Here is a 17,278-nt window from a genome sequence, read left to right on the forward strand (position 1 = left end):
CTTATATGAAACTTGCAAAAAAACATAAGGAATAAAATTAACATTGCAAAGTCAGTCAAGGTATGCCTTACATGTTAACTGGCGAATATAGGAAACTCACATGAATCAGGAAGATTTGCATCTCTGTTTCAGCAATTCTGCGTCCCAAACACTGCCGAGGGCCAAAACCAAAGCCAAGACTTTTAAAGTAGTGATTCTCTCCCCTGAGCCAACGGTATGGATTGTACTTCTCTGGTTTTGGGAAAATGCTGCCATTCCTTCCCATTGCATAAAGTCCAAACTGCACGAGAGTCTGTATGGTAAACATATTTCAAGTTAGATTTAATCAAAAGAAGTTATACTCAAACTTTATTTTCTGTAATTGTTTTCACAGCACAGCACAATGTCAGATGGGTTCGCTAAATAGTAGTACAGTTTATATTGTAACAAAGTCAGTCTGTCACATATCATTAATTTTATTTTTAAATAATGCATGTGGCAAGGTGTATAAACAATTTAAATAATGCAGGTATGGCATTAACTCCACATGATGGATTATTTGAGTCCTCATTTGCCTTCAAAGATTATACTTATTTTGCTCTGTTTGCTGTCTGTTGGCGGGTCTTCTTCCATTTACTGCTGTCCACCTAGATTTCTGAAGTATTTTTTTGTCTATATTATGGTTTGAGTTTTCTGGGAGAAGATGATGCTGTGGGTGCAAAGCTGTGCAGAGTTGGTACTATTCAAGATCTGCACCAAAGATTTTCAGATTCTCTGTGACTTTGCCCCTGTAAGATTAACTCATAGTTGAATATGATGGTAAGCTAACTCATACTTGTGTGGATGTGATACAAGTGCCAACAAAAACATCATGAATTATTAAACTGTGTGAGATATGTAGGGGAGTTGTAATGGATAATCTATTGTGTGTTGTATGTTTATGTCATTATCAGTTGGGACCTTGAAAATAGGTTGTGAGCCAGTGAGAGGTCAGTAGCCTTGTGTTCAGACCAAAGCTGGAGTTTGATACAATAAGACTACCACCATCAGTGTGATGCAAAGAAGCAACCATGACACTAAAAATCATGAATATTTGCTTTACGACTAGCTGCTTACCCATTGTACCATCCTCCAAAGGGACAAAATTAAGACAAAAATGACTCCTAAAAAGCAAGGTCAGAAGGCACTGATTCTGCTATTAAAGGTATAACACAAGAACAGCATTATTTGACCCCAGTACCCAGTCACTGATGATCTTATGTATATTATGCTAGCTTTGCATATTAGACTGATAAATCTATCCAAAGTGTCTTATATGATTGAAGTAAGAGTGTAGCCGATTACCTAAATTGAAACATAGGCCGCTCAGCAAGTAGTATCAGCCTTGCAGTTTACACCTCACAGTGCCTGTCATTACATACTGTATATTAGAACAATTTAAATGAGAACAGGCCAATCAGCCCAACAAAGCTCACTATTCCTATCCACTTAATTCTTCCAAAATAAAGCTTAGTTTTGAAGGTCTCTAAACTGTTAATGTCTACCACACTACTTGGCAACATATTCCATGTATCTATGGATCTCTATGTGAAAAAAAAAAAACTATCTGATGTTAGTGTGAAATTTACCCTTAGCAAGTTTCCACCTATATCCCAGTGTTCTTGTTGAACTCCGTTTAAAATAACAGTCTTGATCCACTGTACTGATTTCTTTCATATTTTTAAACACTTCAGTCACGTCACCTCTTATTTCCTATTGCTTAAACTGAAAAGGCTCAGCTCTTTTAATCTTTCCTCATAACCCATCCCGTGTAGCCCTGGAATCAATCTAGTCGCTCTTCTCTGGACTTTTCCTAGTGCTGCTATGTATTGTTTGTAGCCTGGGAACCAAATCTGTACACAGCATTCCAGATGAGGTCTCACCATTGCGTTATAAAGCCTCAGCATAACCTCCTTGGACTTGTACTCTGCACTCATGCTGTATAACCTCTGTTAGCCTTCTTAATGGCTTCTGACCAATGTGTGGAAGTTGATAGTGACAAGTCCACTACAACTACCAAATCCTTCTCAAAGGTGTACTTTTGATTTTCAGACCTCCAACTGTGTATTCAAACCTATCATTTTTACTTGCAACATGTAATACTTTAAATTTATTTACATTAAATTTCATTTGCCACACATCTGTCCAAACCTGTACGCTGTCCAAGTCCCTCTGTAATGATGCAACAGATTCTAGATTATCTGCAAATCTACCTTGCTTGGTATTAACTGCAAACTTAAAAAGCTTGTTGTTTGGATTCCATTTATATACTTTAAAAACAGTAATGGCCCAAGCTCAGACTCCTGAGGACCACCACTGTTAACATCGGACAATTCTGATAAGGTCCCTCTCACCATAACCCTCTGCACCCTGTGTTTGAGCCAAATCTACTCCCATATAAACACTACACTCTGAATTCTCACTTCTTTTAGTTTGATGCCAAACCTTGCATGTGATACCTTATCAAATGCTTTGTGAAAGTCAAGATAAATAATATGATATGCACCATTCTGATCGTATCTTTTTGTTACTTCCTCATAGAATGATAGATAGATAGATAGATAGATAGATAGATAGATAGATAGATAGATAGATAGATAGATAGATAGATAGATAGATACTTTATTAATCCCAAGGGGAAATTCACAGTTTAACTATAATACGATTGGCTATACTATCTCTCTGTAAACTTGCCTTTTTAATATTACTCAAAAGATGTGCAATGAAATTACTGTCTGTATTGGGGAGCCTATAACACACTCTTAAAATAAGGCCTCATATTCTAATGCTTTCCAGATGAATTCAGACATCCTCACTAAGATGTCACTCATTATTCAAATGAAGAAGACTTGATTTACATCACTGTACTTTTTCACTTCACTGCTTAATAAGTTATGTAATTAGCAAAGGTAGCCCAAGTGTACATTACATAATGGAGGCACAAACATTGTTGCAAATGGTGATATGAAACATACTATCTCCATTACTGTATCACAGAATTTTCTTGAACTGTTTAACTGTAGGATTTCATAAAAAGTGAACTGGAACTACAGCCCATTGAAGCTCTGAGACGATTATTTCAATGACCCCTGAACAATGTGAACTATTTAGTTCTCCTTTGGGCATGTTGGTAGAGTTCACATTTAGACTGTTAGAATACATGGATTCAGAATATACAGTTAGCAGTTTAGTCTGTCCATCCATTTATGGGAACTTGTTTATGTCAGTTCTTATGTCAACTATATAAAGCCTAAGCCTATCCCCGCAACATATGGACTTGATGCTTATTTGGAAGGTGTCCAGTAATTCTTATAGTATGGCATAGGCAATGAAACCATCCAACTTATGAAAATAAAACTAACCTCAAACCTTCCTATAAAAAGGAATTTGAATTCCATTTTTTCTGGACTTTCAAAAACTCCACACCTTTGCTGACCTCTATCCATCTGGATGGCTTAGTACAGGGTCCCTAGGAGACTGCATTACAGTAATCCCTCGCTATATTGCGCTTCGACTTTCGCGGCTTCACTCTATCGCGGATTTTATATGTAAGCATATCTAAATATATAACGCGGATTTTTCGCTGCTTCGCGGGTTTCTGCAGACAATGAGTCTTTTTACTTCTGGTACATGCTTCCTCAGTTGGTTTGCCCAGTTGATTTCATACAAGGGACGCTATTGGCGGATGACTGAGAAGCTACCTAATCAGAGCACACAGTTAAGTTTCTGTGTGCTGATTGGCTCAGCGACGGAGTGCTGCATTAACCAGGAAGTCTCATCTCACTCATTCAGCATTAACGTGCTCCTGCTACTGCTTCAGGGGCCGTGTCCAAGCGCCAACAGAAGATGCAAATGATTGCAGAAAAGGTAAAAGTTTTGGATATGTTGAAGGAAGGGAACAGCTACACCGCTGCACGACACCATTGCGGCATCAATGAGTCCACAATTCTTTTTATTTAAAAAGGAGGAAAAGCATATAAGATCTACGGCCGCAGTGTCCTTTAACCAGGGCGCAAAACGAGTTGCAAGTGGACATAATAAAGCAGTAGTCTGGATGGAATCTGCTTTAGGGATTTGGATTGAAGACTGCTGGAAGGAGAACAACGGCGGTGCTACACAGTCGCCTGAAGAGGCTCCTTTAGAAGAGCTGTAACGCTCTTCTTTGTTGTGCAGTAAAATTAAACTCATCGTTATCGGACAAGTGTCATTGTTGGTGAGTAACCATAATTAATTATCTACGTACAGTACTTATTACATATACATAGTTTAGTGTCACTGTACACACATTTTACTGTATACAATTTTTCTTGCATTGTACATATTTATTGCTGGTTGCCTGTCTGTCGTAATGGCTGTAACATATGCGATATCGGAGGCGCTCGATATCTTTAAAATAATATTTAGGTTTTACTGTATATAAACTGTGTTTACATACATAATTTCAACGAACCTTACCTAATATCTAAGAGAATACAAAGGGTTTATGCTGTATAATTGTGCGGGAAATGTTTATAATAGTGTGGGAGAGTTTATAAGGGCTTAAAATATATAAAAAGAACCATATGAACATATGGTTTCTACTACGCGGATTTTCACCTTTCGCGGGGGGTTCTGGAACGCAACCCCCGCGATGGAGGAGGGATTACTGTAGTACCAATAAGTGCAACAAATGAATATCCAGCCTTTTTAATTTTCTGTAAAAAGTGTCAAATATTTGTAAAAAGTGTCAAATGATCAAAATTAGTTAAGTCATAACATTAGATTGCTTTAAAACAATGAAAAGGTTTAAAGCAGAAAGGCATGGTTAGCAGATAAAAATAATGGCCTTTGAAAAAGGCACCTAACTAAGTAAAGTTGATGTGCTTCCAGAGCCTTACATGAAGGCAGTAATTAGCCCTAACAGCAGTGGCACAGAGCTACATTTGAGATTGCAAGTGTTTCTTAAGATTAATAACAAGTGCACTGCTCTGACAGACATTCTTAACTTCACTGGCACATCTCCCTGATTAAACTTCAAGTACAAAAAAGAATTAGAAGAGGAAGCTCAAGTCACCTATATCAAATATCAAGTATACTCATATACTTGACATCCACTGCTGGACCAACACTCCAGAGCTAATTCCCCCAACTCTGTTTTTAATGATCAAATCTAGTTGAGCAGATTTCATTCCTGCTCAGTCTGGCAGCAGGTAGAAAAGAAGTAACTTACACCTGCCGGGATGTTGTAGTTCTGAATCACAATGTCATTGGCGATGTATCTCTGCACACTCACGGCCACAGGGTACAGTCTAGAAAAGCAGGAGAAAAAAAGAAAAATCACTACATGAAATATAAAATGAGAGAAGAATCAATAACATCTCTACACATTGTGTTTGAATGGCTTTTTCAAAGCCAACTAAAGTAAGGGTGTCAAACTCAGATCCTGGAGGGTTGCCATGGCTGCAGGTTTTTCTTCCTGCCACTTCATTAGAAACCAGTTAGAGCTGCTAACTGAATAGGCATTTTTTTGGTTAATTTTATTTGCCTTGCTTTTTAAGACTTGGACTGTTGGTTTATTTATTTATTTTTAACTAGTGGCCAAACAAAAATGACATGCAAACTTGAGCACACTTATGACCAGCTAAGATGGGGATCTCAAAATCCAGCCAATTTCTTAATTTAGAAGTTAAGTCTTTTGTTAGTAAAACCAGTTATTTAATTCCATTACTTGTTGGTACTCATATTCTGCCACACCTGATATTTTAAAAACTGTTGATTTTTTTTTTTTTTTTTTAGGGAACCATGAAAAATTTAGTGGACCAAAATAGAGTCATCTTTTTCTGACTTTCACCTAAAGAACACAAACAAGTGAATTGGATCAGGTTAGCTTCTCATATTGGCTCACTTTGCATATCATTCTTGTATCTGATGAGATTGACACCCCTGAAATAAGGGAACTCCATGCAGCTTTAAAGCCACTTATCCAGGCCAGGCTTGCAAGTAAAATGACGTTTTCTAGATTGAAGACTATGCTGATTCCACCTAAACAACGGTTCGGCAGACATTCAGTCCGATTGGCTGGTGAAACCCTTCATACGGACATCTGGCTTTGTGCTGCTTATAAACTGGGTAGACGCTGGCTTTCAGTGACCTTCGCTTGAAGGATGTCAGTACAGAAAATGTTTATGTTACATTGTTCCATGTTATATGTTATATGTTCTTCCATCCATTTTCCAAATCCAATATTATATTGAGTTTTCGCAAAGTGTTTAAAGCTCCTGCTTCATAACACCTTCTCATTGGGTTCAAAACCCAAACTCTGTCACATCTGTCGCTTTCACATTCTCTCAATGTCCACCTTCTCCCCCTTGATTCCCCACATGCCAAGGATATACAAGGTATGCCAACTTAGAAATGTATGAGTATCTGCCCTGCAACGGATGACCATCACATTGAGAGTTGGCATTTGCTTTGCGTCAGTACTGCTAGTGTAGACTCTTGTTCCTTGAGATCCTAAAACAGGATTAAGCACCTTTAACAAATGCATTAATCATATTAAACTGCTGTATATAGCGGTTTTCTAAAGCATCATCATTTTTTTCACCGACACAGGAAACCAGAGCCCATCCAGAAAGCTTGGATAAAAGGGTAGAGCTAGGCCTGGACAAGCTGCCAGTCTGTTGCAGGACATACCCACTTATACCAGTTGCCTTGTAACGTAACCAGCATACATTATAGAATGTGCTAGAAACTCCAAGTACGAAGGGCGTTTGGCAACATTCTCTCCATATTTCATCCAGGTAAATTTTAAAAGTTGTAAAGGTGTCCATTTCAGCAGCAGGACTTTGTTTGTTTCAGATTCCTATTTGTTTGAAAAGCTGCTGTTGTTTTAGTTTTAAATGTATATCCCCTTAATTTCCATTCTCGTTCTTGAGTATATTAGTCACTGATGAATTAAAAAGTCCCAGTGAACAATTGGCAGAATATGATTGTGACAGATGTCCAGGGACCTTGCCCCACCGGGATGCCAGAACTACGGGAGTACCGGAAGAAGGGCAGTGTTTTCCCTGGGCCACAAGGGGGCAGCGCCTCTGGGTTGTACGGGGGCCACTGAGATGGAGGATCCAACCCTATGCTCCACCGTGGCCTCCGCCAGGGGGCGCTTGGATAGCCCCTGGACTTGAATATGCAGTACTTCCGCCACACTTGGGAGTGCTGCTGGATGTTAATTTCGGGCCACCTGCGACACATCCGGGGTCTAAATAAAAGGGGCTGCCTCACTCCAATCAGAAAGCTGGAGTCGGGTGGAAGAAGGACGGAGCTTGCCAGAGAGGAGTCCTAAGAGACTGTGTTCGGTGATTATGCACTGTGTGTTGTGTTGGGGGTAAGGGTTGTAAATAAACACGTGTGATTTAACACTTCTGTGTCAGCCTGTCGGTGTCCGGGTCCAACATGTCCACAATGATTCACAAATGGGATACTGCTAGAGATGTGCCAACTACTGAGAAGAGAAGGTAGCCTAGCAGCTGTTATTGATGCTGGCCTTTAAATCCTGATGAGTGTCTCTGACCATAAAAATGTATAGTTCTGCTTCCAGAAAGAGGTTTAAAGAATGCTTTCTGTGGGAGCGATCAAGTATTGAGTAGGAAAAAAATAGGGAATGAAAACTGACTGGCATAAAGAAGACACATAGTGCAGGAGTGAGAATTCTATGTGATTCTGAGATTCAGGAAAGTGGAAAAGTCAACCCATCTGGGACAAGAATGAGGTCTAAAACCCAGGGCGTTTATCTGGCTCATGTTCATTTTGATACTTCATGTCCTCCCTTTGTTCAGCCTTATTTTGTTGACTAATAAAACACAAATTTAGGCTTCCTGCTTGAGCAATCTTCATAACGTGGCGAGAAAAGAGTTGCTTGAACCTTAAGTGGCTGTGCCCTCAGCTAGACAGCTTTTGTTGCTGTCTTGAAGTGAAAAATCTTCAATTTTTGAAATATTAAATGTAATATTTTATTTTTAAGGAATTTTAAGGAAGACTAGGAGTTAGTTAATTTACAGCTTGAGAAAGGAAGGAGTGCGGTTGTACTTAAAAGATCAAACACTTTGATCAGAGTCATTCATCATCAGGACAAGATAGCCAAGCAAATTTGAACAATAGCACATGTCCTAAAACCCCATGTGTGCATTTTAACATAAAAATGGCACATCTGATTCATCTCAAAGAAAAAAAAAACACATAAGGACAGATGGGCAACAGAGGAAGTGATGTCAGAGATCGAGACACGTGTGACCATTTCATGTGGACATCAGGGAACTTAATTTGTGAATAACAAAAATTGCTTAATCAAAAGCTTCCCAGGACAACATCCGCCCCTCGACACTTCTGATTTTCAGTAAGCTTTTCTAAGACTGTTTATTTTCAGACTTTGCTATCTATTTTATTTGCCGTTATATTTTCTTCTATTTGGTATTGCTATGGGGACGCATGGTGGCGCAGTGGTAGTGCTGCTGCCTCGCAGTAAGGAGACCTGGGTTCACTTCCCAGGTCCTCCCTGCGTGGAGTCTGCATGTTCTCCCTGTGGCTGCGTTGGTTTCCTCCCACAGTCCAAAGACATGCAGGTTAGGTGCATTGGAAATCCTAAATTGTGCTTGGTGTGTGTGTCTGTGTGTGTGCCCTGCGGTGGGCTGGCACTCTGCCCGGGATTTGTTCCTGCCTTGCACCCTTTGTTGGCTGGGATTGGCTCCAGCAGACCCCCCGTGACCCTGTGTTAGGATATAGCGGGTTGGACAATGACTGACTGACGAATATTACAGAGTGACTGGCTATTGGCACCACCAAGACTTTATCTGGATAGGATCTCTGTGTGTATGAGTGTGTATTTGTGAGTGTGTGTGTGTGTTAATGTTCAAAGGTGGGAATAGATGAACCCAATAAACATTCCAGGTATGTCTCACAAACCTCACGATAATACAGTTGGTCATTAGCCACCAGAAATTAACGAGATTGTTTTATGAAGTCTTCTGCTTATTTGGTTGAGGGCAGAACTTATTAAAATGGAAAAAGCACGCACAATACACTTATTGAATATTTGAAGGCACACATTTCCATGAGATCTTATGGACCCCTTAACATGCAGACTCTGGTAAATTCCCGAGTTTACTGGAATTCAGTCATTTACAGAAATCAGGACGACCTTATACGTTTCCCTCACCGCTAACAAACAAATGGAGATCCTTAGAGTTGCAAAAAAACTAAAAAAATCTCCAAAAACCACTAATGTCCTTGTATTCTCTAAAAGAAACAACACTGGTGAACAGGAATAAGTGAATATTGCATTCATTTTATTTATATTTGTATAAGGTGCTCAAATCATAAAGATGCATTTACAACATATCACACAATATTAGTTACAGGTAAAGACGGACTACAAAGGATCTGTTAAACATGTTACTGCTCAGTGTCCATCTAAGATCTTTGGTGCTTCTCTACCACTCAGCGCCTCACTGGTGGAGAATGGCAGCTGCGAAGCAGACAGGCATGACTGGTGAAAGTCGGCGCAACAGTTTCCTTCTTAACTTTGAGTCTGAATTGGTCCTATTTGCCGAAACATTTCAGACTAAACTCATGACAACAAATAGAAAACCGTCAAGCTTATCCATGACCTCCATTTGCCTTTTATGACCGAATCACATCAATGTCAGAAGGTCATGTTTGTGGACATTTTGATATTTTTTTGTGTTTAATGTCAATTTTTACACTTCCACAGACCCAGGGAATTCTTAGGAATCTTACTAAGGTGTATCCTTGGAAATTGTCAGGTCACGTTCCACAGGACTACTGATTTGGCTTTGTTCACGCATGCCCACAACCCCTGGTGGTGCCCGCTACATTTCTTTCATGACACATTTCACAAAACTCACCTTAATGTTTCTTTGATGGTTCCATTTATCAAAGGCACTGAGCGGATCATCTGGATCATGTCCCCCTTTGTTGCTGTCCAAGCTGTCTGAACTTCATCACGCAGCTTTTCTTGCAATTCTTGGTTTTTGGCAAGCTCGTACAGAGTCCACAACAGAGTAATAGAGGTCTGAAATGAAAAGATAAAAAAATAAAATACAGGCCTGCCACTTCTGAAACATTGTCATGCCATCATTTTTGAAAGTGATCTCATTTGAAGTAGACATCTTGGTCTGTATTTGCCCATAGTTTACAGCATTGTTATTTCCTTTAAACACTTTTCCTTAAGCTAGAATATTATGTTTGGTAAAGCACAATATTTCTATAAATAAGCAAGTAAATGATAACCAAAGGGAGATGGTCACTTTATTTACAGTTGTTTCGTTCTGAGCAGGCCACTCAAGAATGGTGTGAGCGGCCAAAGGACTAAAATTATGTGAGTACCGTATCAACACCACCAGCCATTAGCTCCGTCACGCTCGCTTTGATCTCTTCAATGGACAGCTTGTCCTGTAGCAGGAGGCTGGTTAACACCCCTGGGTAGCGTTCCTCAAGCAAAGGGGAATGCCGTAGTGTCCTGTAAATATTCTGAATGCATTTGTCAGCTAAAGAACAAAAAAGTAAGAAAAAAAAAAAGATCATACACATTTTTCAGAATGCACGTCTTCCAATAAATAATTAAAGCCACAAAGTAAAACTCTAGACACCCACGTCTACTGCCCCCTAATGGGCAGATTTAAATTCGGGGCCGGCATCACATGCACTGTATACTGAGGGCTGCCTCTTTGTAGCCCGAACCATCACTGCATCCACTCATCGAGATCAATGAAAGCAGCGGACTTCATGCTTAGTCCTGGCTATGCCCTGTGGCTGGCTGCAGGCTTCCATCCAAACCAGTTTCTGTGTTACACCAGACATTACAAGATGGTTATGCTAAATGATTAGACAAGCATTTATGTGTGGATTCATTCTTTTTATCTTGCAGGTTTAATACTTTTTCTTTGTTAATGTTCATGTGATTTAAGTCATTGTTGGCTAGTAAGTACACAAGTGGATAACAATGAAGTAGCAGCTACCCTTTAGCATTCAGGGACATTTGCATTTGTGTCTGCTTTGCTCATCATTAATCGTCAAAATTCAGATACAATTAAGAGGGCAAAAATGTCAGTTATAAAGAAAATGACAAAACTACACTATGGCAAAAAACATCTTGACTTCTTAAAAGAAACTCTCACACTACTACAATTTGCTGAAATCAAAATAAGAAAAGGAGAAAAGTCTACTAATTAAAAAATGAGATTAATAAAGTTGTAAATGACTGAATGATTGTGAAACTGATTAGAATAAAAACTGCAGCGACAGGGGACACCAGGGCTGAACTTGAAAACTCCTGGTTTAAAGGGACCGGCACCATGGGGAGACATTTATTTGCCAAATTTCCCCTTAGGGACAAATACAATTCTATTATATTGTGCTTTTCATTTATATCTATTATATAATGCCTTTCCTTTCTATCTGTTATACAGAGCTCTTTTCATTCAGGGTTTTCCACATCAAATATACAGAGCTCCTCTTCATTCTATTATATAGCAACTTTCACATCTTTATCAATTAGAATGAAAAAGAGCAGTTTATAATTGACAGATAGATGTGAAAGACACTATATAATTGAATATTTTTCATCTATCAAACCTTCACTTTTTCTGTATTTTGCATAATTTTTGTCCGCTTGTATGTTTTGTGTAAAAGCAGTGAAACACCTGCAGTTGTGCTCTGAAGCAAGTGCAGCTCAGGATGGGGCGGAGTCAGATGTGGGTGGGGTTGGATGACCACAAGTATTACCACATAAGGAAGGTATGATGCTAGATGTATTATTTATTTATTTATTTAATATTGTAGTAATGATATTGTTTATTTATTCATCACCATACATGGGAAGCACCATCCCTTACTGTACCAGAATGCAGCGGTAGATCTCATTACATTCTAAAAGTCTGTGGCTGTACAGCACCTTGCATGAACTTTAGTCACAGCAGCTCACTCTCCTGCTTCTTGAAATCCAAGCAGTTAAGCATTTTATGTTTGTAAAAGTGAAAAAATAAAATAAATAAATAATTAAGCTACTTATGTAGAAATGTATGAAAGATGGTTCAGTGACACTTTATGCTACGGTGACTAAATGTGTACTCAGTTTTTCTGTTACACTAAAAACAACCTCAAGTGTATTATCTAAAGATTATAATGATTTAGCATTTGTCTGGCACTGTAATTTATCAGCAAAGCATGACAGTGATCTGCTATCTATCATTTTCGAATGAAGTCAGTAATTTTAGCTTGAGACTTCAGCACAGATAATCTCCATCAGGTGCTTTTTTGGAAAATGTTATTTTTAAGAAATTTGAATTACAGATAGTCACTGACCCTTCACATCCAACAACTAACAACAACCCATGAGGATCTGAGTTGAAATCTGCTGTCTATGAAAGCAATTTCAGGCACATGGTAAAATGGTATTAAAATCATATTATGTACACTACTAAAACGTGTAAGAACATTTTAGTATCACTCCTATCTTTGAATATGTTTCACATTTACAAAAATGTGCAATAAAATTGAGATAACAAACTCTTTGATGAAATGCCTAGAAAATGTAAAAAGACCCCACAGTTCTCCCTGCTATTCTTACTCCTGGCTTGTATTTAGGCACCACTTTCTAACTCTAAATCTTGGGGGTTCAACTCCAGACACCAAGCTTATGGGAATTTCTTTGTAACGGTTGTCTGGAATATGCGTGCATCACTGTGAGTTTGTACCTTCTCCCATTCCTGTTATCAGTGGAATGGCTTAATTTGTAAGGCCGGCCAATGGTACATGGGGGAAGGCCAACAGACGGTACGGGGAGGAGCCAACGGTATGCAAATGGGTGGCGGGAAAAAGGAGAAGGGGAGCGCAGAGCCAAGACAGCAGCGGACGCCATCACGGGAAAAGGCAAGAGGGAAAGGATTGACACCGCATGGAAAACGTCAGGTGAACCCGGGTTCATTTCAAGATGAATTATTTTTTACTTTCTGGTGAAAGGTATTCGGGAGAGGGCCTGTCGGGCCAGCACAGGAACTGTTGATCTGTATATTTCCCGGAACAGGAGGTATGGTTGGCGCCTCATTTCCGCACCGCAGACTGAGCTCGACATTCTGTACAGATAATATCTAAAGGACTACAAATACATTTTTTTTTTTCTCTTGCTCAAATTTCTGTATTAGTATTTTATGTGTTTAAGTGTTTTGTGCTATGATTTGTGTTGGGTGGGAAGTGCTGCAGCGCGATATTATGTATTTAGGGCTTTTTTGTTACAGTAAGTGTGTGTGTATCATCTTCCAATAATCATTTTTTATTTAACGCTGCTTTCACTGGTGTGTCTTTACACTTGTGATGGTGTAGTAGGTAAGTAGTGTTGGTCACTCGCTCCCCAGATTTTTTTTTTTTCCTTTGCTGCTGCTCTAGGAGGGCAGCACATATTATAATCGTGCCAGTTCTAAGAGTGGTACATCATCTTCTAGGCCAAAGATATGACATTAAAGTTCAGAACTGACAGGAAGAGGATTTTGTAAAATGAACTGATGCATTTTGTTTTTAGTGCCTTTCACGAAGATACATACAGTATGTATATCATACACACATTAAAATAAATCAGTAGATGTCAGGTAGATGATATTTTGCCAGAGTCCAGGATTTGATCTCAAGAGGTATAAAGGAATGAGATATGGACAGGGCCACACAGCAACATAAATTAAGGCCACAGCAGCCTACTTTTAGCCCTTTTACTTCTCCCTACTCACGTCAGCACTGATTTTTTTCCCTGCAATTCTGCTGGACCTACTAGCCAAAATTTGGTGCATCATAAGGAAAGACCATTCAAATATGTAATCCATTAGAACAACTGTGACAAGCACAGGTCATTCAGCAAGACAAGATCATCCATCCTATTCACCTACATTGTCATACATAGCATCAAGTCAAGATTTGAAGGTCTCCAAATTTCTGCTCTCCACCATACTTGGTAATTTACTCCATACGTCTAAGGTCCTTTGCATGAAGAAAAACTTTCTGAAACTTGTGTGAAATCTGCACCTAAATTTACAAACGTGTCCCCAAGTTCTTGCTGAACTGGATAGACTGCAGAATGGAATAAAGCCATGAAGAGATACCTTCAAGTTTTAACTCACCATGATTAAAAATGGCATCCCAGGCCGCTACATGGTCATTCCATACTTTGGCTCCAAGTCGGCGCAGCAGGTTAGGAGGAATATACAACATTGGCACGGTGGACTTGAACATGAGGGTTATGCTGTTGATGAACTCTTGAGAATCGGGGTTGATGTGGTCTTGCAAAAGGCCAAGGCGCTCACCATATAACACATGACTTACAGCTGAAGAGAAGACAAAGACAGTAGTGTTACTAGCTGAAGTCCATGTCCAAACACCTCTCACCAGACAGCCATCAGTCTAGGCATCAGACTGTGGAGCTCCTTCAACTGTGAAAAGGAACAGGCTTCTAAATCCCTGATCTGAGCCCTTTCAGCAGTAAAGAGAGAATGAAAGATGGATCCATTGTACAACACCTAAAGTCGAAATATCTGGCCATTCCTTTTAAAGGAGCAGGCTCCCAGCAGTGGCATAGCTAGAGGCGGGCGGATGGGGCGGTCTGCCCCAGGCGGCACATTTTTGGGTGTGGCATTATTGGCCAAAAGGCTCAGTACAATTCATGTGTAAGCAGCAAGGTTTGGAAAAATATCACTCATGAATGAAAAAAGTCAAATTCTCTGATTTGTATCCACAAAAGCTTCAAATATAATTTTCAGACTGTCCTTCTGTGATGGCATCAGACACAGCAGTTGAAATTTATGAGGCAATAACAAAAATAAACATAAACATCCATCCATCTATTTTCCAACCCGCTGAATCCAAACACAGGGTCACGGGGGTCTGCTGGAGCCAATCCCAGCCAACACAGGGCACAAGGCAGGAACCAATCCCGGGCAGGGTGCCAACCCACCGCAGTAAACATAAACATTACACCGATAATAATTTCTAGGAAGATAAACAACTAATTTATAATTTTGTTTCGTTATCAATACGAATGCGTTCTTGATCTGCGCAGAAAACATCCCCACCTATCACTTGTACACTACACTGGTTCTGGTTTTCGCAACTAATAATCAGGACACGGCTTCTCAGTGCGTCTATACTATATTCTTGTCTAGTTGATGCTTATAAATAATTATATGTGAAAAATTATTGCTGTTTCTCTATATACGAATAAATCTATGCAAAATTTATCTCAGTTTTACTCTATACGTCATTTTAATTTTCTATTTAAATAGGTTAACATCTTCAGATATGTTGGAGGGCGGCAAATTGAAGCACCAACCCTGCCCTGAGCGGCACAAACTCTAACTACGCCACTGGCTCCCAGGTCCACTTTGGGAGGACCTCTGGGAGGATACTGAGGATGGCAAAACCCAGCAACGCATAAACAAAATTAAACAAACAAACTTGAACTCTTTGTCTCTGCCTAAAGCAAATTTTAACATGGTGTCACATGATGTTCCATAATGCTAAACTGTTGAAACTTCACAGTACACATGACCTTAATGGTTGCAGCTGTAAATGTAGGCAAAGAGAGATACTGCTGCTCTGCTGCCACTCCTGGAGTCCAATAAGGCCGAGTGTTAGCGTTGCTGCCTCACAGATCCTGGTGACGGGTAGCACTCCGGTCACTCGCTGTCCAGGGCTGCTCCGTTCTCTTATGTGTTTCCTAGTTTTCCCACACATCATCAAATACTCTTTAAGCTGAACTTGCAGTAGTGAGTGTGGATGTGTCAAGTTGACGTACTTCTCAATTGACTGGCACCCCATCCAGGGTTGGTTCCCATGTTATGCCTGATGCCTCAGCTTCCCGTAATGAATAAGCCAAATCAGAAAATGGATAGATTAACGGGCAGCACTTCTTACAAAGCAAGTATTTCATTGTTCTTAATAAAAATTTCCCTCCGTCAAAGCTCAAGGTAATAAGAATGGCACTGAGATCCACCTCACTGCACAAGCAAGAACCATGGACTCCTAGTGAAAGACCTTCAACATATCAGTTACATGCATCAAGATGACATCCTTCTGAAAGCCAGACCATCAAGCCAGGACAAGACTTTGATCAAACCAGAAAAACTACCAGACATTTTATTTTCTGCAGTTTCTCTTCAGGCAGGTAATGTTGACTTCTATCTTTGATGACATTTTAATAACCAAGTTCTAAATATATTAGGTAGAAGTATGACCTTTTCAAGGGACTTTGGTGCACAAGTCATTTCACAATACAACATTCCACTTTACATTTGACAAATTTCTATGTTAAGCATCATTTTTTTATATTATTGGTCCCAGGCATGGACTGTCCTGAAGAAGCTGAAATGCTTTCCCTCATCATTTTGACAACAACATCGTCTCCATTGTTAGCCTCTTCTCCCTTTACTTGCAAGCTAAAGCTCAGTTTGCTCTCTGCACTTAAATGCACTTTTATTTGCATGAAATATTTTCACCCCATGTAACTTATCACATTGCAGTATTTTAATGCCGTCATCTTGTGTGGATGTTTTTGATTACTTTAATTGCATGGACTGGCATCTCCTCCTTGGGTGGTTCTTGCTGGGCGTCTGTAATTGACTGATGGAGCCAAACCGTTAAAGTTGTTTCACGTTTTCATTTTTCAAAGTGACAGCAGCCCCTTCCAGTGGCAAATGTCTGAAGATTTGTGAACATGATATACACAGCAGAAAGCAGGGATTCAATTTCTTTTCCTCATCCAGCCACCATAAAAAAACCTCCCACAGTTCCAGTGTGGTGCTGAGGTGTCACCCGCTACACTCAGGTGCCAATCCAGGTGGTTCATCCTGTGGTGGGTGCAGCTATGCACCTTAAATTACATTTTGCTTCTTCTAAGACATCTCCTCACATGAATACATGAACCACAATGAAGCTGGAAACAAGCCTAAGAAATGCATTAAGTTTTGTAAGATGAAGTAGCACATTAAGCCCCCTAAATTCTTTTACAGTATTTCTGTAAATAATTCTTCATCCATTAACCCGTTTTCTAAACCCCTTAGTTTTAGAGTCAGGGTCCACACTCTACAGCAGGGGTGTCGAACTCCAGTCCCGGAGGGCCGCAATGACTGCAGGTTTTCATTCTAACCACCTTCTTAATTAGTGACCTGTTTTTCCTGCTAATTAACTTCTTTTGCCTTAGATTTAATTAACTCAACTCAGACCCCTT

At 39.7% G+C, this 17,278-nt stretch overlaps 1 protein-coding gene across 2 annotated transcripts in view; it reads right to left on the minus strand.

Annotated features, from left to right (window-relative positions):
* The window catches only part of LOC114668231 (cholesterol side-chain cleavage enzyme, mitochondrial), a 39,074-nt gene that overhangs the window by 1,438 nt on the left and 20,358 nt on the right, over positions 1-17,278 (minus strand). For both annotated transcript variants that reach the window (XM_028823900.2, XM_028823901.2), the window contains 5 exons: positions 14,178-14,381; positions 10,399-10,559; positions 9,918-10,084; positions 5,228-5,306; positions 101-292 (listed from right to left, as the gene is read on the minus strand). In XM_028823900.2, coding sequence (XP_028679733.2) covers positions 101-292; positions 5,228-5,306; positions 9,918-10,084; positions 10,399-10,559; positions 14,178-14,381 — 803 coding nt within the window. The remainder of the gene's footprint in view (positions 1-100; positions 293-5,227; positions 5,307-9,917; positions 10,085-10,398; positions 10,560-14,177; positions 14,382-17,278) is intronic.

This window comes from Erpetoichthys calabaricus, chromosome 17, assembly GCF_900747795.2.
Source record: "Erpetoichthys calabaricus chromosome 17, fErpCal1.3, whole genome shotgun sequence".
NCBI lineage: Eukaryota > Metazoa > Chordata > Cladistia > Polypteriformes > Polypteridae > Erpetoichthys > Erpetoichthys calabaricus.